This window comes from Prosopis cineraria, unplaced genomic scaffold (genome assembly GCF_029017545.1).
Source record: "Prosopis cineraria cultivar Desert tree isolate PC_DT_omini unplaced genomic scaffold, ASM2901754v1 PC1, whole genome shotgun sequence".
Taxonomy (NCBI): domain Eukaryota; kingdom Viridiplantae; phylum Streptophyta; class Magnoliopsida; order Fabales; family Fabaceae; genus Prosopis; species Prosopis cineraria.
Genome location: NW_026555332.1, coordinates 52,513,332 through 52,534,793, shown reverse-complemented (window position 1 = coordinate 52,534,793; position 21,462 = coordinate 52,513,332). Strand labels below are relative to the sequence as shown.

General features: G+C 37.2%; 4 protein-coding genes across 9 annotated transcripts; 3 read left to right on the top strand and 1 right to left on the bottom strand.

The window, feature by feature from the left end:
• Position 1: 1 nt before the first annotated feature.
• On the top strand, positions 2–5,623 carry LOC129319038 (probable inactive leucine-rich repeat receptor-like protein kinase At3g03770). Of its 2 annotated transcripts, none has more exons than XM_054964070.1 (8): positions 2–725; positions 881–2,349; positions 2,525–2,658; positions 3,455–3,695; positions 3,806–4,011; positions 4,131–4,183; positions 4,673–4,784; positions 5,224–5,623. In XM_054964070.1, the coding sequence occupies exons 2-8, from the start codon at positions 1,014–1,016 to the stop codon at positions 5,494–5,496; spliced, it is 2,355 nt and encodes a 784-aa protein (XP_054820045.1). In that variant the 5' UTR covers positions 2–725; positions 881–1,013; the 3' UTR covers positions 5,497–5,623. The 2 variants fall into 2 exon arrangements, with proteins under 2 accessions (XP_054820045.1, XP_054820053.1); XM_054964078.1 differs by having other exon boundaries at positions 4–725; positions 3,809–4,011.
• LOC129319054 (histone-lysine N-methyltransferase SUVR3) lies at positions 5,036–7,738 on the bottom strand. The gene is made up of 2 exons (XM_054964085.1): positions 6,859–7,738; positions 5,036–6,366 (listed from the first exon to the last, which is right to left on the bottom strand). The coding sequence occupies exons 1-2, from the start codon at positions 7,580–7,582 to the stop codon at positions 5,978–5,980; spliced, it is 1,113 nt and encodes a 370-aa protein (XP_054820060.1). The 5' UTR covers positions 7,583–7,738; the 3' UTR covers positions 5,036–5,977.
• Positions 7,739–9,915: 2,177 nt separating this feature from the next.
• LOC129308296 (uncharacterized) lies at positions 9,916–13,043 on the top strand. Its single transcript, XM_054949376.1, has 3 exons — positions 9,916–10,455; positions 11,143–11,272; positions 12,448–13,043. The coding sequence occupies exons 1-3, from the start codon at positions 10,036–10,038 to the stop codon at positions 12,666–12,668; spliced, it is 771 nt and encodes a 256-aa protein (XP_054805351.1). The 5' UTR covers positions 9,916–10,035; the 3' UTR covers positions 12,669–13,043.
• Positions 13,044–15,190: 2,147 nt separating this feature from the next.
• On the top strand, positions 15,191–19,488 carry LOC129288609 (BTB/POZ and MATH domain-containing protein 4). Of its 5 annotated transcripts, none has more exons than XM_054925291.1 (5): positions 15,191–15,705; positions 16,454–16,799; positions 16,935–17,214; positions 17,691–17,761; positions 18,862–18,998. In XM_054925291.1, the coding sequence occupies exons 1-4, from the start codon at positions 15,308–15,310 to the stop codon at positions 17,714–17,716; spliced, it is 1,050 nt and encodes a 349-aa protein (XP_054781266.1). In that variant the 5' UTR covers positions 15,191–15,307; the 3' UTR covers positions 17,717–17,761; positions 18,862–18,998. The 5 variants fall into 5 exon arrangements, with proteins under 5 accessions (XP_054781266.1, XP_054781280.1, XP_054781273.1 ...); XM_054925305.1 differs by lacking the exon at positions 18,862–18,998 and adding an exon at positions 18,166–18,667 and having other exon boundaries at positions 17,691–17,757; XM_054925298.1 differs by lacking the exon at positions 18,862–18,998 and adding an exon at positions 18,166–18,667.
• The last annotated feature ends 1,974 nt before the right edge of the window (positions 19,489–21,462 follow it).

The following is a 21,462-nucleotide window of genomic DNA, read 5'->3' as shown; positions in this document are numbered from 1 at the left end:
ATATGGCTTAGTGATCCCAGAAAGCGATAGTCCATGTTTAGTTGTTTACAGTCTCACACCCTGAGCCAAACCCACCTTCTGTTAGTTTCCTTTGAAATCATGAAAAAAATAAAGTGACAAAGTAAGCTGATTAACGAAATCTGCTGCTGGACTCCACATGTTCATGTCAAAGATGTCATCTCGAGGAATAAAGGGTCCCCCTTCCCTCCCGAATCTTCCTTTTTCTTTTCCTGCGGAAACTATTTTCTCTGCAAAGCAAAACAATTTCCCGGGAAATTAATGGAATACCAAGTTCGAGACTTTTCTGACTGGCAATGGTGAAATGTCGGTTGTTAGATGGTCCAGTAATCCAGTTCGTGCCTTTTGGCCCTATCTTTTCTTCCAACCCCTGGAGTGCTGACACCTGGGAAACTTGTTTCTTTGCGTCAGTAAGATTAGATCTCCAGACTTGGTATTCGTAGGTTGTTTTGATTATGGTACTCTTTCTTCAAACTGTAAACAGGAGCACAAAGAGACATGTTTGTACAGTTTTGACTTTTTGAATCTGGGTTGTTTTTACTACTCACTCACTGTGCTGTGTGCTCCAGAAAAGAAGAAGAATGCTTTAAGTTAGGATGAAGGTGGCTTGGAATAAGAGAAAACACTCTGCTTTAGGCCCTTACAAGCTGGGAAGAACCGTATTTGAACTCAGCACTCAAACTGATTTGTTCATCAACTCTGTTGAGGTAATTTCAACTAACTTATCCTGAACACGTTACGCGCTTGTTGGTTTTCCATAAAGTATGTTATTGCTTTGAGCCAATCATCAACCTTAGAGAGTTTTGGCCTTGGATTAACTCAAGACAAGTACTTTACTAAACCTACCTTGTTGCAATTGCAGGGTTTCTGCTCGTGTGATCTTGGAAAACCATGCTTGAATTTTGAGAGTATATGTGATATTGAGAATATATTTTCCTCAAGCACTTTCTAGAATACCACGAAACTCTAGATCATTTCCTGCGCACGCCCTACTAATGGCAGAAAAAATCCCTCCTTTGAACCTTCTGATTTTTGTGACACTTTTACTTTCTATAAATCATTCAGAGCAACTGCAATCCTCGATGCCCCAGACTCTTCTAAGAATCAAACGGCTTTTGAATTTTCCTTCTGCTTTAAGTAGCTGGAATAGCAGCACAGACTTCTGCAGCCCTGACTCAGATTCTTCTCTTACTGTTGTATGCTATGAAGATGCCATCACCCAGCTTCATATAATAGGTGAAAGGATAGCTTCGCCGCTTCCTAAAAATTTCTCAATAGATTCCTTTGTCGCAACGCTAGCCAGGCTTCCCCATTTGAAAGTCCTCACACTGGTTTCTCTTGGTATCTGGGGTCCACTTCCTGGTAAGATTGCTCGATTGTCATCACTGGAAATAGTTAATATGAGTTCAAATTTTCTATATGGTGTCATCCCTCAGGAGCTTTCGTTACTGTCAAATCTTCAGACACTCATTCTTGATGACAACAAGTTTTCTGGTGAGCTTCCAGATTGGCTTGATTCTCTTCCAGCCTTAACTGTGTTAAGTTTGAAAAATAATTTGTTCAATGGGTCTGTGCCTGATTCCTTGGGTAGCTTGGAAAATTTGAGAATTCTTTCACTTTCTCATAATCACTTCTATGGTGTAGTACCCGATTTAAGGCATTTGACAAATCTTCAAGTGCTGGAATTGGATGATAATGCTTTTGGACCTCTGTTTCCTCGACTTGGTGCCAAGTTGGTTGCTCTTGTACTGAGAAACAATATGTTCAGATCCAGTGTCCCAGCTGAAGTGACCAAGTTTTACCAGCTTGAAAGATTTGATATCTCATCAAATTCATTTGTGGGGCCATTCCACCCTGCATTGTTATCTCTTCCTTCTATCACTTATCTCAACATTTCTAGAAACCAACTCACCGGAATGCTTTTTGAAAACCTAACATGCAGTTCTGAACTCCAAGTTGTGGATCTTTCCTCGAATCTGTTGACTGGAAGCTTACCTGGATGTTTAGAGTCAAAAAGCAATAATAAGACTGTCCTTTATGCTAGAAATTGTCTGCAAGACATGAACCAAAATCAGCATCTACTTCCCTTTTGTCATACTGAGGCCTTAGCTGTGGGAATATTACCCGAGAGTAAGAAACGCAAGGATCAATCAAAGGTTGGCCTTTCTCTTGGGATAGTGGGCGGGATTCTTGGAGGAGTAGCGCTTCTTGCCTTGGTTTTTTTCATTATTAGAAGAGGAAATGTCAGAAGCAACGTTAAGAATCCCCCAACTAGATTAATGTCTGAGAGTGAAACTCCTAAATACCCATCTAAGCATCTTTCTGATGCAAGTAAGTCTCTTTTTCTCTCTCGTGAACTCAGCCCAAAAATTTGATGTCTGATTGATTGCAACTGAAAGAGCAATCAGAATGCTTATAAATTAGACTCTTCAATGCATAAATACTTTCATCTGTCTAATACATTTAAGATATATGGTGTAACCTTTCCTTTTCCCTGAACTTAAAGGATACATATCTCAAACAATGAAGTTGGCAACAGTAGGCCTGCCAAGTTATCGAACTTTCTCTCTGGAAGAAATTGTGGCAGCTACAAACAACTTTGACACATCTTCGTTCATGGGTGAAAGTTCTCAGGGACAGGTAACCCCCTCTGTTTTTTTACTGAGCTTGGTAAAGACCTGGCGTTCCTTTTGATTAAGATCTTTTCTGATTGGTTTTTTCACTCTAGTGGGTTTCGGATAACTTTCATTTTACTTGCTTATCACCAGTTCTTAGCTTATGTATACCTGATTTTGTGTTCTGGCAACATCAAGCTCAGGTCTTCTTGTTTTGGTTCTTCCTTTGGTTTCCAATAGTATGATAAACTGCAGTAGTAAAGTAATTTGGTCATGCAGCTATGATTAAAGTAATTTTGCGAAACTAGAAATTGTGAACCAATCATATGTGTGTTCAGGGCTTGTTTGGTTTGTGTTTTAAAAAATAAAAAATAAAAAACTTGTTTGGATAAGTATTTCAAACCTAATTGTTTATAAAATTATTCTCATCTCTTGTTTTTAAAAACAAAGAAATAGAAATATCTTAAAGCTGTTTCATTTTATTTTTCTTGTTTTCCAAATATATTACATTTAAGTATTAAAAATTATAGTTACAACAAAGAAAAAAAAAATTATAGCTACATTGACCAATGATTATCATAGGCCACCACAAATATCCATTAGTAATCATTAACATCAACCGATTTTTTAATTCTAAAATTGTTTTAAAATTAACACAACCAACATGCTTTCTTTTTATTTTGTTTTGAAAAATAATTTTAAAAATTGTATCGTAAAACAATTATTAAAAATAAAACATGAGAATAGAAGCCAAAGAGGCTCTTAACATGCGTGCATTGTATGTTCTTTTATTAAATAATGTCTCATTCTTTTATGTTCAGATGTATAGAGGCCGGCTGAGGGATGGTTTTCTTGTTGCTATAAGATGCGTGAAAATGAAAAAAAGATACAGCATTCATAACTTTATGCACCTCATAGAACTGATATCACAACTCCGGCATCGTCATTTAGTCTGTGCCCTAGGACACTGCTTTGAATATTATTTAGAAGATTCAACTGTCAGCAGACTATTTCTTGTCTTCGAATATGTGCCAAATGGCACACTCAAGAGCTGGATATCAGGTAATTCATTGAAACATCCTTTATAATGATGCTACATCATGAAATTGTAATTCTACTCCTGACACTATCCGTTCTGAATTTTCACTTTCTGTTCTTTATACTAATGCTAGCAGATGGGAGGTCAAGAAAATCACTTGGGTGGACCCAGCGCATAGAAGCTGCAATTGGAGTAGCAAAGGGTATCCAGTATTTACACACAGGAATTGTCCCTGGTGTATATTCAAACAATCTCAAGACAACAGATGTATTGCTGGATCAGAATCTTGGTGCAAAAATCTGCAGTTATAACCTGCCCTTTTTATCTGACATCAGAAAGGTATGAAGAAAATAATTATGCGTTTTTAGGGGGGCAAATCATGTTTTCCCAGCAGGTATGATCTTTTACTTTCTAGGAAAATGGCTTCAATTGGTTCTCACCAAAGCTTATTTTTGCAGGTTGGGCACGGAGCTTCCTCCAGTGGGTCAAAAAGTCCTGGCGTTAATAAAAGGTCCCCTATAGAAACTAATTTAGACTGCTTTTGAGTAAAGTGATTAAACAATTAATAACAAACGCAACACTTCTTTTAGATGAAAATGAGGAATCACAAACACTTACTCTCTCCGTCCTTATATATATAAAATATTTTTAACTAAATCATACAAACTAATAAAAATTAGTTATCTAATTAAAAGTATAGCAATATTCAAATTTTGCCTCTAATATTGTAAATAAAAAATAGTTTTTTTAAAAAAAAATAAATTAATGAGAGTACTTTTTATTTTCTCTTTCCAATTTAATAAGGGTATAATGGTCCATTCATTAAAAAATATGCTAACAACCTTTTATACTTAAGGATAAAAAAAAGTTTTAGAAGACTTCTCATGTATAGGGATGGAGGGAGTATCTTACAACATGGGAAGGTTTCATAGGAAAAATACTTGTGCTGCAATTATGTAAAATAATTATTGTCCATTAAATGAACTCTATTGTTTTGTAGCGCAAAACATGAAGATAAGTCAGATATCTACGACTTTGGAGCAATACTACAGGAAGTGATTCTGGGAAGGGCAGCAAAGTCAAGGAATGAAGCGGATGGCTTAAGGGTTCTGGTAATAACAAATTCTCTCTTCTCACCATTTCCCACCTTTCCGGATTCGCTTCTTGAAATTTAGATGATTCAGTGTTGGTATCACGAGGATGACCCTGAATCTTAAGTCAGAATCTCAGCCTTATCACTAAAGATAGAAATATACAGTATGTTTGAGCTTGTCGTACGCAAAAATATCAAATGAGAACAACAACAATAATAGAAGACAAACAATGTCCACACAGTAGAAGCAAGAAAAAAGAGAGATAGATATGTCACATGCGTATAATATTTATATTGATCTATTGCTCAATGTATCAGACTCCAGAATTAGAGAGACATAATAATTGAAATTCTCATAGGATTTGATGCCCTTTGGACGGTAAATGTCAGCATTTAGTTTTCTAGTACAAATCGTCAGCAAATTATTGTGGACTGCAATTAACTGGATCTCGTGGCAGTTTCATGCGAGCATAGTAGGTGATGAGGAAGCTAGAAGGAGCATTGTAGATGCTGGAGTTCGCAAGTCATGCTTGGATCAATCGTTGAAGACGATGATGGAGATATGTGCGAGGTGCCTGGCCAAAGATCCAGCAGAAAGGCCTTCCATCGAGGATGTTTTGTGGAACCTGCAGTTTGCCGCTCAGGTTCAGGATGCATGGCGAGGGGAATCTCAAAGCAGTGAGGGGTCTCCAGTCTCACCTTTTGAACCTCGACGACTCACCTTTCATTAGCATCAATCAAGTTTTTGTATATTAGTTTCACTGTGCCACAGGTTCATGTATCCCGCTTAGACTTCACCACTTGTTATAGCATACCAAAACAACAAAAGATCAGGAATGCTATGTTAGTTTGGCTTTATACTGAATCCTTATATAGAAGTGTTTTGTCCATTTTTCACTTTGGATCCCTTCAGTGGAGACTCCATGTTCGTTCGAGCCTCCTCAGTTCTTTCTCTTGTCTCATGGAGACTTTAACAATGACATCCTCCACCCTTGCCGTGCAAGCAACTTCAGAAATGCTTGTGATTATCTCTCCACTTAAACAGGCAGACATAGTACCAGAAGATATAATACGGCAAGCTCTCATAGGATTTCAAAGATATGAAGCATAAACTGCAACGCTAGTTGTAATTTCTATAACAAAGCATATTTTCAAATTGAATAGAAAGCGTGGGGCGCGAAATGATGAAAGTCATATTGGTAAATCCCTGTCTTAAGTGTTCTCTGAGGGCAGTGTTCCAAAGCAAGAAGAACTACCGCAAAAACATGGCAAACCCACAGGTCTTGTCCTGATTTCTCCATAGCTAAAAGTAAGCTCTCCATCTTTTTCTATATCTTCTAAGGCAAAGAAACACAGTTGAGGAAACAAAGCTCCCGACCTTCTCACTAGTTTTGAGCTTAAATTACCACCATCACAAGAATGATTAATGAACCGTGCAATATTTCCTATTCTTGTGGCATCAATATTCATCCTCAAACAAGTCCTTCCAGACGGCAGATGCTCCCTCACAACCAAAAGAGCAGAAGAAAACTGACCTTGTGATGAAAGTTCATCATAACATCGATGTCTCCTCCTCGCTTCCTTGGTTGTCAAGAGTTCACCTTTATATAATATGAAACCAAACATCAATCTTACATGCAGATGAATAAAGCCATGCATGGACACACAAGCAGAAGATATTTCAATCAGTTCACCTTAGCAGGCTCAAGAAATTAGGTTCTATCAATATTCACACAAACTTTCTTTGTACATGTATCTAACAAATAATGGGAAAGTTTAAATATTGTACTTCTCTATTCTAAGAATTTATCCATATAAATAATTCTCTGGCAAACACTTGTGCCATAGCCCTCTGCTGAAACGGCATTCAGAAGGAGATGGTCACATTATTGCATGCTTCCCTTTGTAATTCGATAGCACTCTTCTCCAAGGGGTTAACTTTCTAAGGTAGCCAAGCAACATAAATTGTGTACAACCAATTACTTTGTCCCGTAACGTTTTTTTCGTTTCAACCAAATGGCCAAAAAAAAAATGTAAAATCAATTCCACCGAAATTAACGGAATGAAGCAAACAAACTTGTAATAATATATACCTGCATATTCACATACGAACTGCCCTTTCTGTATCAATTGCTCCGCAAACAAACCCCATCCTTTCCTCCTATCCCTCACGATTTTCAACCGAACCGGAATCCCCTTCTGACTCAACCGGTTCCCACACTCCAACCGGCACTTACAACTCGGCCCGCACTCGTTAGCCACATCCAACCCGGCCAAGCTCGAACAAGGACACCTGTCACCTTCATCTCCTACATCCCCACAAGTGTCACAGTCACAACCTGATACACTCTGACCCTCTTCATCAACTAAATTCACCGATTCCATGGCGAGCTTACCAACCCTGTCACGGGTGGCAGCAAAATTCAAGCCCCAAGGTTGACGAAGAAATTGTGAATCAGAAGGTAGAATTAGGGAAGGAGTGTAGATGAAGAAAGCATATGGCGTATCGTCGACGGTGTTGCGAAATGGAATAGCCAAATTCTCAAATCCTCTTGAAGAATCAGATACTCGGCGGAGGGTGATGGTCTTGGAAATTAGGGAAAAGGATTTGCAGGTCAAAGAGACATTGGCAAGCTCCAAAGGGGTTAGCCATGGGAGGATGAGTTCTGCGCATTGAAGGAACAGAGGCTTTTTGTCGCCTTCCTCTTCTTCATTGGACTTGCAGGATTTGGAAACGGGCTCCACGTCCCACATCAGAGGCATTCCTCCACAATCCCTTTCTGCAAGTTGCCCTTTTGAGACTGATTTATTCGGCATAATTATTTTGTCAGGAAGGATTCAAACGGTGAGAGGAAAGAATCACAACTTCAAAAACCTAACGCGCCTTCGATTGGTTAGTGGGCGATAATTCTCCCCAAAACCAAAAACAAAAAAGAAACTGTACTTCACCCTCCAATTTCAGGTGTGTGTAGACCACAAGGTTGTACGCATAGCTGCGCGGTTTCCTATGGGATTTTTTTTTCTAAATAATCTTCTCACTCATGTCCATGCATATTCCATTTTTCTGATTTTCATCTGAAAACTCAATTCTCAAAATTTAACCCATTCACCCCCCCCACCCCCTACAAAAGAAGAAGAAGAAGAAGTTATTTAATTTAATTTGCCTGGTTCTTTGGTTTCCAGTGTATTTTAATTTAATTTTTGATTGGTTATTTTAATTATTTTAATTTATAATAAATGGAGTCATTTTTAAAAAATAGTTAAACATTTATAATTTAAACAATAAAAATAAAAATAAATTATTATTTAAATTTCAATGTTAGATTTTTTGGCAAAAAAGTGCTGTTTGTTTTTTTAAAGAAATTTACTCTTAATCTAACCTTTCATTTTTTTTTGTGGGGACCATGCTAACCCTTCATTGTAAAAAAAGGAGACTCACTGTCACGGGCTGAGAGTCTGGCGTAGCACACGGCGCCCGTGCGGCGTCCTGGAGGATCCCATAATCCTCAGGACAAGCCTTATCACGTACGGATCACACTGGTTTCGCCCTGCCATGGGCTCATCAGGGAGGCGGCACTAGCCCCCGACCAGTTGTGCACACAGTCCGAAGACTGAGGCAGAACACCCCCAATGCTAATGTCGCCCCCTTTACCCATATTGTGCGAGGCTAACCAGCGGACCGTTCATTATCTTGGTCTTTACACGGTCACGGAAATATCATCCGTGACATTCTCCCACACCCAATCTAGCACGCCCTCGTGCTAGGAGAGAACGACTCTGCCCAAAGATCGTACGTACAGTACAGCCACAAACACACCAGCTTACTTGCTGAATGACCACCCGAGTCCTGCACTCTTCGGACCCACTCGCACCCGCGAGCCAACAGGAGTGGAGTCGACAACGGCCAACCTTCCCGCCCGAGTCCCCACTTTTGGACCCACCTGCTCGGAGGCCTTTCTGGAGCGATGCCGAGGCCGACCAGTCCCAACGTGGGACCCCACGTGCACACGGCAGTAAAGTACGTCCTGCTCTGACACCACTCTGTCACGGGCTGAGAGTCTGGCGCAGCACACGGCGCCCGTGTGGCGTCCTGGAGGACCCCATAATCCTCAGGACAAGCCTTACCACGTACGGATCACACTGGTTTCGCTTTGCCATGGGCTCATCAGGGAGGCGGCACTAGCCCCCGACCAGTTGTGCACACAGTCCGAAGATTGAGGCAGAACACCCCCAATACTAATGTCGCCCCCTTTACCCATATTGTGCGAGGCTAACCAGCGGACCATTCATTATCTTGGTCTTTACACGGTCACGAAAATATCATCCGTGACATCACGCTCTTATGTGCATCTGCATATAACATCACCGTGCTGAAACATTATTATTAGTATTATTATTATTTTAAAATACTGCTTGACGCTTGAGATTTAGAAACCAAGTTATATTTTTGTTCATTACAATTTTTTTTGGCCTTATGAGTATTAAATTGGGTCAAGGCACAGTGACGGTATACCTAGGAGTAGAATAACTAAAATGTATTTTTATTTTTATATCTTTCTTTACGAAGTGCTGAGTATTTTATATTAATAGATAAAGTCTTTTTTTACATCATTTTTTAAAAAACAAAAATCTCCCTCCATTGACGATCACTAATGGGTGGGATTTTTATTCCTCTAAAAAATAATTTAAAAAAATATTTTTAATTAATATAAAATACCAAGCACTTCTTAAGTGAAAGTATGGAAAAAAAATATTTAACTCGTATTTTTATTCTCTACATATATCTTTTCATCAAAGTTATTGAAAAGCATTAAATGTACACTCTTCTTTTAATAAAAATTTAAATTTAAATTTCGAGAGGTTAGTTCTTTGCGTTACACCTAACCCCTGTTGTAGTGTTGTATTAGAATGCTCATTTTGACCGTTAAAAAAAAAGAAGAAGGCTTTTTTTAAAATAAGGAATACCTGTTCTCGATGATGAATTTGGGCCTCCGGTCAAAAACTGAACAATGAACTCGGGCCTCAAATTCAAGATGTGGAGAATGGGACATAAATTCTGGGGGGAAAAAAAAAGAAAAGAGTATAAGACGTAAATTTTTCAAATTTATTTTGTTTATATTATATTTTGGCCCCGGTTTTTGTTTTCCCATTTGATCCGCTGCCCTCGACCTCTGGGAGAGGGAGACGCCACGGCCATAACCCTCGAGTTCATTTCCAAAACCCCTCTTAAGCCCACGCTGCCTTGGTTGTCCAGTAAAGTGCAGCAAACTATGTATCTTTCGCGGCGAATACTCTCCAAAGCCTCGCATCTCCGTCACTTCTCACAAGCCGCCGTAGCCGTGGTCCACCAAGAACCTCTTGACCTCCCACCATTCACGTATCTCGAGGGTTTTCCGAAGCCCGACTCCAGATACGCTGAGACGATCCTTGCTATACCTCGCTCCACTTCAGGAAGTATCATTTCTGCCAAAGAGCGCAAGGCTGGACGAGTTCCCAGCATCGTCTTCGAGCAAGAGGATGGCCAGCACGGGGGCAACAAGCGCCTCATTTCCGTCCGTACCAATCAGATCCGAAAGCTCGTCAACCATCTCGGTCGATCCTTCTTTTTGTCCAGACTCTTTGACCTGGAGGTTCGGACGGAGTTCGAGTCTGAAGAGATTGTAGAAAAGATTCGTGTTTTGCCCAGGCTGGTAATGTTTCGGAGTCACTTATTTGCTGGCTATATGCCTGTATAAAACTTTGAATTTGAATTTCTTAATGAAAAGATATTGAAATGATTCACATGCCTTTCTTGAGGAATTAGAGAGTGAAGGATTATTGCTGAGTTTGCTTTCCTCAACATTGTAGTAGAACATTGGGGGGAAGGATTTATTATATGAAGTGTCGTTGCATTTCCTTGATCGAGTATGATTACTTTTGGATTCATCACTTTTCAGAGACCTAATCAGGGGTTGTCATTCCATCATTTTTATTTCCTGGACTTCTAATATGAATACTGAGAGACAAGTTTGTTGATCCAGTCATGCTCTTAACAGTACGATTGCTCCTTAGGCACGGCAACCTTATGGGCATTTAGTTGTATCTGTGATGATGATAGGCACAGGTGTATTATGCTTGTCTTCGAAATAGATTTTGTTTACTTTTTCTCTTGAAAGACAGTCTTGGAGCAGTCTCTTCCCATGTAGGTAGTGCCTGTCCATTCTTTGGTTTTGCTTGTATAGTACGAGAAAATAACTGGATGTTTCTCTTCTTCTTGTTTTTGTTTGAGCCAAGGTTGTTTCTCTTCATTAAATCCATTTATGAATACATATGTATACTGTACGTTCACTTTGAAATTGGTGACTTGTTCTTTACTCTATCCTTCGGAAACTTTTCAGCTTCACCTGCATGCAGGCAGTGATGAACCGTTAAATGTCACATTCATAAGGGCTCCATCATATGCTTTTTTGAAAGTTAACGTTCCTCTTGTATTCAGAGGAGAAGATGTGTCCCCTGGATTGAAGAAAGGTAACTCCCCATGGAACACACTTTGCAGTTATTCCCCCCCCCCTCTATGATATCATGGCAGCACTTTATGACTACTTCTTTCCTTTTCTATTTTTTTTTCCCCGGCGTCATACTATGTTGACTTGTTTTCTCATCTTTGCATCATCTTTTGAGGCAAGAAAGAAAGGAATTGAGCCTTGTAATTTAGCTGGACAAGACAACTATACTGGCCCATATTGGTTCAATTATGCATGATGGTAAAGGGAAATGAATTTTATGAGAATTTCATGTTGTGAATTCAAATGAATTTTGTGAAAATGTCAAGTTGTGCCTGTGTTTTGTATGGCTTAAGCATTAGTTTTATCCATGGAATTTATAATATGCTTATCTAGCATTAATATGATAGCTCTAGTTGTGATTTTTCTTAATCAGGATTTGCTTAGATCAGTATGTAGCATGTACGGAACAGTAAGAGGATGGAGAGTTATTCGCTGACCTTTATCATTGAGCATTTTCTTTATGTCCTAAGCCTTCATTGCTACTAAGACACAACCCTTTTGTGATTGTTTTGAACTTTAGGAACTACCGCATAACTTGTTGATGGCTTTTCCACATGGACTGGATCACCATTGACCTCCACACAAATCACCTTAATGCTTATTGGAGCTAACTCTATTCACTGAAGCATGTGAGCGTGTGTTGCTCCTTTTTTTTTTTTTTTTAAATACTACTATCTTTCTAGGACTCGTATGTTAATCAAGATGATCTCAAACAATTGCAAATTTCTCAAAGGATGAAACCAGATAGAGGCTATTTGCCCTGTACTGGTCCTAACCCAAAGGCTTGGTTGTTGATATGGTACAATGATATTGTACAATCCATTAGTCGATCCCATTTAATAGGATAAGGCTTCTTGATGTTGTATTCTTTAAGAATGTCTTGGTCTTGAAACTCTACATCACTAGTGATCAGTGATAGAAGCATATCCATGCATTTGACTAGTGAGATTTGAGATCTTGTTCAACAAACATATCCCATGGTTCAAGATGCATTACAAATTTATAAGATTTAAACTCCTAGTGAAACAAGTTAGACTTCAAATTTTTCTGAACATAGGAATAATGCCAATAATTTTTTTTAACTCAGTTTTTTCCTTCACTTTGTTGAGCATGAAATTCCTGTGTGCAAATTTGCAGGTGCTTATTTGAATACCATCAAGAGGACTGTCAAGTACCTATGCCCCGCAGATATCATCCCTCCATATATCGATGTGGACTTGAGTGAGTTAGATGTGGGACAGAAGTTAGTTATGGGGGACCTCATGGTTCATCCTGCACTAAAACTTCTTCAGTCAAAACACGAACCTGTTTGTAAAATTATGGGTCAAAGGGTCTCTGAGCAAAGGAAATCTAAATAACTGCTTTTTATTTCCGGCAGTTGATACTGCTGCAGAGGGGCATTTTGTAGCTAACCTGTACAATCCTTGCTCATTATATTGGTTGATTCTTGGTAGCAGTGAAGGGGACACAGAATTTCAGTGCAAGCTATTTCTTCCTTCCCGTTTCTGCGTTCTTTCGGATTCTTACCTTTTCCCAGCCTCCAATTCTCTCTGTTGCGTCTTTTGGCCGAAATGAGGACACTGGGGATGAGAAAAGGGGAATTCGGGCTTTGGCTATTTCAATCCATTATAGATGTTACTGTACTGGGACCGATAGAAGCAGAGAACTGTCAGGAAGTACTTATTAATTAATAATCAGCTCAGGCTGGTCTAATATTAAATCTTTCTGATGCATTTTGTATTATTGAAATTCTTCATTTGATTAGAAGTGCTGTTTTTAGGTATTGGACTCTTACTGTTGGTCCAAGAAAAAACAATATCTGTGTTTTGGCAGAGTCACGACAATTCTAATTATCCTTCGAAGCAGTTCCACAATCTGGACATAAAGGGCGTTTGGTTAATGGGAAGGAAAGGAATGCGATGATAGTAAGCACAATGGACTAAAATAATATTATTTATTGATAAAGAGATGGAAACTATAGAGATTTGAGGGCCTTGAAATGATAGAAAGATGAGAATGGAAATTAATGACTTCATCTATGGCAATCTCCATTCTTACCCCACTTACTCCATAATTTTAATTTCTCTATTGTCTCAATTATACTTTAGATCATTTTGTTATCTATAAATCATTCTGTTCCTCTCCAATAACTAGGGCCCTATATTCAATCTTTGTCCCTCACCTTTTTTATTGTGATTGCTCATAGGTATTTTTTTTATTCAAGATAATTTTATTCGAGACACAATTGGTTACTAAATATAAGTATTTATTTTAATAGGGATTCCATTCTTGATTTGTCATATTATAAGAAACTAATTCTTTTCATTAAATTTAATCTCCATTGATTTTCCCTCACCTTGATAGTGTAATACAAGGGGGGAAGTAAGGGATGAATATTCTATTTTATGAAATTAATAATTTGTTTTTTGAGTAAAATAATTTATTTGAAATTAGTAAATTATGCCTTGAAACTTCGAAGCAGTCAATTTGGATTTTGGACATTAAATTCATTCTTCCTCCCCCAACACATTAGTGTAATAAAAGAAGGGAAGTAACGAATGAATATTCTATTATATGAAATTAATAATTTGTTTTTCAAGTAAAGTAATTTATTTGAAATTAATAAATTATTTTTATTCAAACTTAATAAATTGATGATTATAGTGGATTGAAATGCCAAAAATATATTAATATAGAATTTAAATTTTGTACAATTAATAGGAAAGATGTAACTTTTACTCTTGGAACTTCTTTTTTTTAAAAAAACTAAGCACAGGAATTTTTTTATTGAGAGCAATTATGTTATCAATTTAGTTATTAAAATTTGACTCATTATAACTTAGATATTTTAATTTATTGAGTTATAGGGTTATGGAAATTAAGTTGTCTTAAGTTAATATATTATATTTTATAAGGATTGAATTGTTATTAGTTAAAAAATATAAGAATTAATTGTTTTAGTTGAAATTTAAAAATTGAATTAATAATTAAAAAAGTTGAGCGATCAAAAGTTATATTTTTGAAAGATATATTATTTATGATTCATAAATAATATGATCCATGTTATGGAAGTTGATGTTAATAGGGGGGAGAGGGATGCATGTCAAGCCGATAGATGCTGGTAAAAAAAAAAAAGGGTCAAGTTGAAAAATGGAAGTGGCATTTGATGGATGATCAGGATTTGTCACAAAAGTAAGAAGCCCGACAATACTGGCCGCTTATCTTTTTAGGCCACAGCACACCATTGACTTATGTTCCAAGTAAAATGTAGGATATTGACTTGTTCATTCGACAGTTTTTTTTTTTTTTTTGGCCTGAGTTCCTTGGACAGTTTCACGTGATAAAAAATTGTATTTAAGAATTATGACTCATGAGTAATGTAAATTTTTAATATATTTTATTTAATATTTAAATTATGGTATTATATAAAAATTATAAAGTAAGTCCCTACTGCCGCCAATCTTTGATAAACGGATCATTTTTATCACATATCTGAGGAAGATACACTAACGCTATAGATGAATAGCACAATTTAGTATCAATTGTATATCTTAATTAATATAACATTAGACGTTAAAAACAATTTAGTATGGAAGCTTAAGTTCCTTTTTTTTTTTTCCTTGAGAAATTAGGCAGATCTATCATCTATGTATTATCACATGGATAAACATATATAAATTATACTATCTATAATCAATAGAAGAGTTTTATATTTTTACTAAAAAAGATATATTTGATTATGATAATTTTTTTTTTCATATCTTAAAATCAAAATTAGAGGATTTTTTTATCTAATTTTATATTATTATTTTTATCAAGTCAAATTCAATTTATATACATACACGTTGTCTGGTAAGTTTATGGAAAGGAAATTCCCAGCAATTATAAAAGCTTTGAAGAAAAGGAAGAGACATTCGTAAACAAGAGCGTCATTAGCTCGCCTAGGGATCCAATTCCGTCGTGGCTTGATGATCTTGGTCGTACCAGATTGGACAACATGAACTCGCCGGGAAGGAGCAGGAGCAGGAACATTTTGGTCTCGCCCACTAGCTCCCGCTCGGTGACCGAGACCGTCAATGGCTCGCATAACTTTGTAATCAAAGGCTACTCTCTCGCCAAAGGTATCGGTGTTGGGAAGCACATAGCTAGCGAGAATTTCACCGTCGGAGGTTACCAATGGGCCATTTATTTCTATCCCGACGGGAAGAATCCTGAGGATAATTCCACGTACGTTTCGGTGTTCATTGCGCTTGCGAGCGAGGGTACTGATGTGCGAGCGCTGTTTGAGCTGACTTTGGTGGACCAGAGTGGAAATGGAAAGCATAAAGTTCATAGCCACTTCGATCGATCGCTTGAAAGTGGGCCTTATACTCTCAAGTACAGAGGCAGCATGTGGTGAGTTTTTCTTTTAGGATTTAAAAATTTTGATTGCTTTCCTCAGGATGTTGTATTTCCTTGGCATGATACCGTTTCTTTTTGTTAGCTGGAAATAATGTTTGGAAATTTGTGAGGAAATTGCTAATTACTGTTAAATATGCGATGGTTTAGATTATGTGTTTGAAGAGTCAACATTTTTATGCGCTGGATTTCGTGTAAGTTTTTTATTGTCCATTTTGGAGGTCTGATTACGTCCTTCGAAAATGGTAAATATGCACCAGGTTAATACAATGACACCAAAGCATCATATGGCCCATATAAATGTTATGTGCACTTGCTAGATGCCTTCTTTTATTTTCTATTGCCCTGTGGATTTTCCTTGTTGTTGAAGGAAGGCATTCTTAATTTCCTCTTAATATGCTATCATTTCGTTGGAATTTCTTGGTGTCAACATTCTTCAGGAATGGTGTTGACGTGTAGTTAATTTCCCAGGGATGTGTTGTTTCCAATTTTGGTCATAGATTGTAGACTTGCCATTTGCAACAGGAATTATAACTGTTGGACGTGCATGCACGAATCTGTTGTGTTGCTAGCAGTAATCTGTTTTTACTGTGAGTTTTTAAGACGGCATGGTGCATCCAAATGTAACACGTTCATAAACAATTCCGTTCATTTTTTAATTCCTAATATACCTTAACTCCGCAAAGTGACCAATATAATTTAACTCTACAAAATGACTGATATGCTGCTAGCCTTTGTCTTTTAGGGGCTATAAGCGTTTTTTCAAACGAGCTCAGCTGGAGGCATCGACTTTCCTTAAAGATGACTGCTTGAAGATAAATTGTACTGTTGGTGTTGTGGTTTCATCCATAGATTGTTCAAAATTAAACACAGTACAGGTTCCTGAGTCTGATATTGGAGCACATTTTGGCATGCTATTAGAGAATGAGGAAGGATCAGATGTTACATTCTCTGTTTCTGGGGAAAAGTTTCATGCACATAAGCTTGTATTGGCTGCTCGTTCTACTCAATTTGAGACTGAATTTTTCAATAAGATGGAGGAAGATGATCAAGAAATCATTATTACTGATATGGAACCTAAGGTTTTCCGGGTAAGCACACTTGAAAATGTCTTTTCCTATCTCTTGTCTTCTATTTATTTTGTTTTCTGGTTGCTTGCAAATTCATTAGTGCTGCATATCCTTCACCTAGTTCTCTAATGTTTCTTGAGCCCTATTGTTGAGCAGGCACTACTTCATTTTATCTATAAAGATACTCTTATAGAAGATGAAGAGCTCTTCACGTCATATTCATCACTCTTGCCATCAGTATCTGACACATTTGCTGCAAAGTTGTTAGCTGCTGCAGAAAAGTATGGCTTGCCAAGACTTAAACTGTTGTGTGAGTCCATGCTTTGCAAAGACATTTCTATAAGTTCTGTTGCATGTATTCTTGCCCTTGCTGATCGTTATCATGCAACAGAGCTAAAGTCCATTTGTCTAAAATTTGCTGCTGAGAACCTTGTTGGTGAGTTTTCCTACTTAACCTTCCAACCCTAGGCTAGATTTAAAACCTGTATTTGGCTATTTTTGAGCATCTAATATCTTGGTATCCTCTTTTGTAGTTTATATTTTTCTTCAATGATTTTATAATGTAGTGTTTATATTTATGTACCTTATGATATACATTCTGTGAACTCTGGGCACACTTGATGGTTATATTCTCTACAATTTGCATGCACTTTTCTCTTGTACTTTATTTCATTGCTGGATGCTAATGTTCTAAAAATTAGCTTCTTTTGAAGATTTTCCTTGACAATGAGGCAAATTGAATGGATAGTTCTCATTTTTGTTGTCTTATATTTTGTTCTTATTTTTTGGTATTTAGATGCTCGCAGGATAGGACGGACCATGAACTAAACCCTGAACCTCCCCCCCCCCCAAACAAAAGGGAACAAAAGTTGATTGCATAGTAACATGTTTATCACCACATTTTATCACCAGGAAGAAAAGGTACTTGCTGCCACTAGCTGGATTGCTGGAGTCATTGGGTTATGCCCGCAACCTATCAGTTGGTATCCCAGAAATTTAGGACTTTGATATTTTCCAAAGTTTACTGCTCATAATATAAAGGAATGGGGAGTGATAGAAGTAGAAATAGACTTGCTGATATTTTTTTGGGAAAAACATAACTTTGAGTCCTTGCAATTTCCTTACGTTTTGCTATAGGGTCTTGCACTTTTTTTTCCCAATGTTCTAGGTCCCTACACTTTTGTTTTTCGGTACAAAGTGTAGGGACCTTGGAAGGATTTAGAACACCAAAAAACAAAAGTGTAGGAACCTAGAATGCCACAAAAAAGTGCAGGGACTTATAGCAAAACACGATTAAAGTGCAGGAACTCAAAGTTATGTTTTTCCTATGTTTTTTTCCTCCTGCCCTAGCTCTTAATCTAATGTATATGTAACTGGTATGTTTCAGGCATTTCCTATGAACTTGAGCAGTTGAGCTTGGACCCTTTGTGGTCTTCGTATATGAAATAGGGGAGAAATTAAAAGGATCAACTTACTTTTGAGCCGCTTGACAACTACCCTCTGTTTTCCCAGAAATCTCAGTTCTTATATATAATCAACCATGCTTATTTATTGGCCATGTAAAATGCACCGATTCTTCCAGTCCCTTATCAAGGGAGTTAATTGGAGAGTTGAGCTTAAACTCACCTTTTGCCTTGTGGCATGGACCCTTGTCTAACATCCAAGGAGATATCATGTACCTAGTTAAGGATTTGACTAGTTGAATGGAAATCTGGGAGCAAGGCGTGGCTATAGACTTTACGCTCTTATTTTTTCCCCTCCTCCATAGGGTCATGAATTTAGCTTGTTGAATACTCCATATTCTTATGATGTGGCACTGCATGTGCTTCATAGGATTAATTATAAAACCTGGCATAAGTTTGATGTGATGCTTGCACATTTGCCCTGCATTTACTGTTACTAAACTGCATTCACAGCAATTTTGTGCTGCCTATGACATCCAATGATTTTTTTTTTTTTAAATTTCATTCAAAGATCTGCTTGTCTTCTAGACTTTTAGTTAAATCAAGAAAGCATCTATCCGGGATCCACAGATCTATAACTGGTTGATTCTCGTTATTTCTCTCTTTTCTGCGTGGTGCAGCTGTGATGCAATCCGATAGTTTCGAGTATCTTAAGGAGAACTGTCCATTGTTGCAATCAGAACTGCTAAAGACAGTGGCAGGGTGCGAAGATGAATTTAGTGGAGAGGGGAAATGTAGTGTGTGGGCCCAGTTCTCCGATGGCTGTGATACAAACGGAGTTGAAAGAAGTCAAAATTTATGGGTTCAGCTTTCTGATGGTGTTAACAATAACAATAGGAGTCCAGGTGAAGAAGCTTTATGAGGAAGAGGGTCAGACACAAGTGGTCAGTAAACACTGCTGCCAAGGGCAAGTGGCTGAGCGGGCTTGTGGAAGAAAGCATAACAATGTAAAGAAAGGAGGCTAAATATTGCCACGGTGCCACCATTGTAACATTTCTTATAAATGCTTATTATATACACTCAGTTTAATACTAATATGATTGGAGGAGGATGAAGCGGTGAGCAGTAACATTGTATCGGGTGGATTGTAGGGCAACATCAACACGAGGACTCCGCTTTGCTTGTTAGAGTTGAGTTTCAGGGAAAGGTTGTTCTGTCGAGGCTATAGAGATTTATTTAGTTTTGTACGCACTTATGTTGAAATTTGTCTTTCTTCTCTGATCTTACTAAAGTTCACTATTTAACAACTGATGTTACAAAAGGTTAAAGTACAAAACCATCAAATGCAACCGAAACTTCATCAATCTCTCTAGCCGTGGGGAGGAAGGGTGACCAATTTGTTGAAGAACAAAAATAATAGCAAGTGAAGCGTGTAATTAGGATTGTAGTTTTGGGATCTAAGTTAAAGGACAAAAATAATAGCAAGTGAAGCGTGTAATTATGATTGTAGTTTTGGGATCTAAGAAACAAATTATTCCTCCAATAGTTTCTTGACTTTATCTTGCATAAAAGGAGAATAAAGATAAAATGTTACTCGTAAAAGTTATAGCAGATTTAGTGATCTTAAACAATAACAAGTATTATTTTATTAGATGGGGTTTATTACATAAATTAGACAATTATCATTGTGCCGTTTTTTTTCTCCGCACAAGCATGACCAGATGTTAAATAAGAAATTTTAATGAATCTCAATTTTTATGTTCTAATTGATTAGACAAGTAGTTAAACCAATAATGTAATAATTAAATAAAATTTAAATAAAAATAATATTAAATACATATATAAATTATATATATGAGAAATAAATCTATAGCCTATTTAATTGTTACTAAATAACACAACATAATCCTAAATTAGTAGCATTATAAATTATAATTTTATAACTTGTTAAATATAAGTGAATCTTTGTTAAATCAAGTATAAATAAGTTCAAAAGTATTTGTATTTATATCTATAGTTATCAAAATCTTCTTCAATAAACGGTGCCAATCATATTACATTCATGTAGAGGATCCAAGAATGGAGGTAGCTTTTATTAGTGTTCAATTTTTCAGCCCTTTTACATTATATTTAGACCTGTCTGCAACCATTCCAATTTTTCGCTCGATGGTGACACTCTAATACAACCCAGCTCAATCATGAACAGGTTTCTGTGATACAAATCCAGCCTAACAACACCAGTCAATGATTTGATCGTCCAGGCTGATTGTTAAAAAAGCGTAAAAAATTGCCAAAATAAAATCTCTCGAAAAGTACGAGCAGGACACGAAATGGAGGTTCGTGTGTGAATGAATGGTTGCTTTCAATCCAACGACGCACTTCAATGGGGGACAAATTTGATTATCTGGATAAGATTTTTTTTTTCCTTCCCCGAAACTGTGATTTTTAGAATAAAAAATGTTCTTTTATCATTTTAAAATTAAAAATGCTTTTTTTGGGGCCATGCGTGGTTGTATTGTATACTTGTATCTATCACGTTCAGATTTTAATGCTGAACATGCCGTTTTGCTTATTTGTCTCGAAAGTAGTTCAGGCAATACAAACAATGACTCATTTTATTTTGGTTTCAAGAAGGTTCTTGTAGAATCTAATTGCAAGGAGCTAGTAGATCAATTGGAGAGAGTTCGAGCTACCAGTATCAATGGGAGCAATATCTTTGCCGAAATTATCAATATGCTTCAATGGAATTGGAAGTTCAAATTCAGTATGTGCAGAGGGAAAAAAAACCAAGTTGTAGATAGGCTGGCCAAAGAAGGGATCTCCTATTCTTCTTTATTTGAGGTTGCTCCTTTCTTTTTAAGAAGTTTAATATCTTCTGATATTTAGGGATTTTAATCCCCACACCATGTGTGATTTACTTTTAATCTATCGGGCCTAGCTCTCCTTTTTACCAAGAAGTTAGGAAGAATGGAGTAGTGAAAAGTGCCTAATTTAATTGTTTTTGATAAGAGAGAATATTAGCAACGAAATTACGAGGCAGAAAAAATAGTACGAGTCTAGATATTCCATAACTATATATCAGTTGTTATAACTTATAAGTAGCTATTTAAGTTGTTAACAATTAAATCCATTCCCGTTTTGATCAAATCTGCCTTATTCGTTTTAACTATGCCCATTTGGTGATTGTGCCAGCATGTGCGCTTTACATTTTGCGGTCTGGGTGGACAAATTCTTGTCTGCAGTACAATTGTCGTCGCCTGTGCAGGCCAAGATGATGCGAG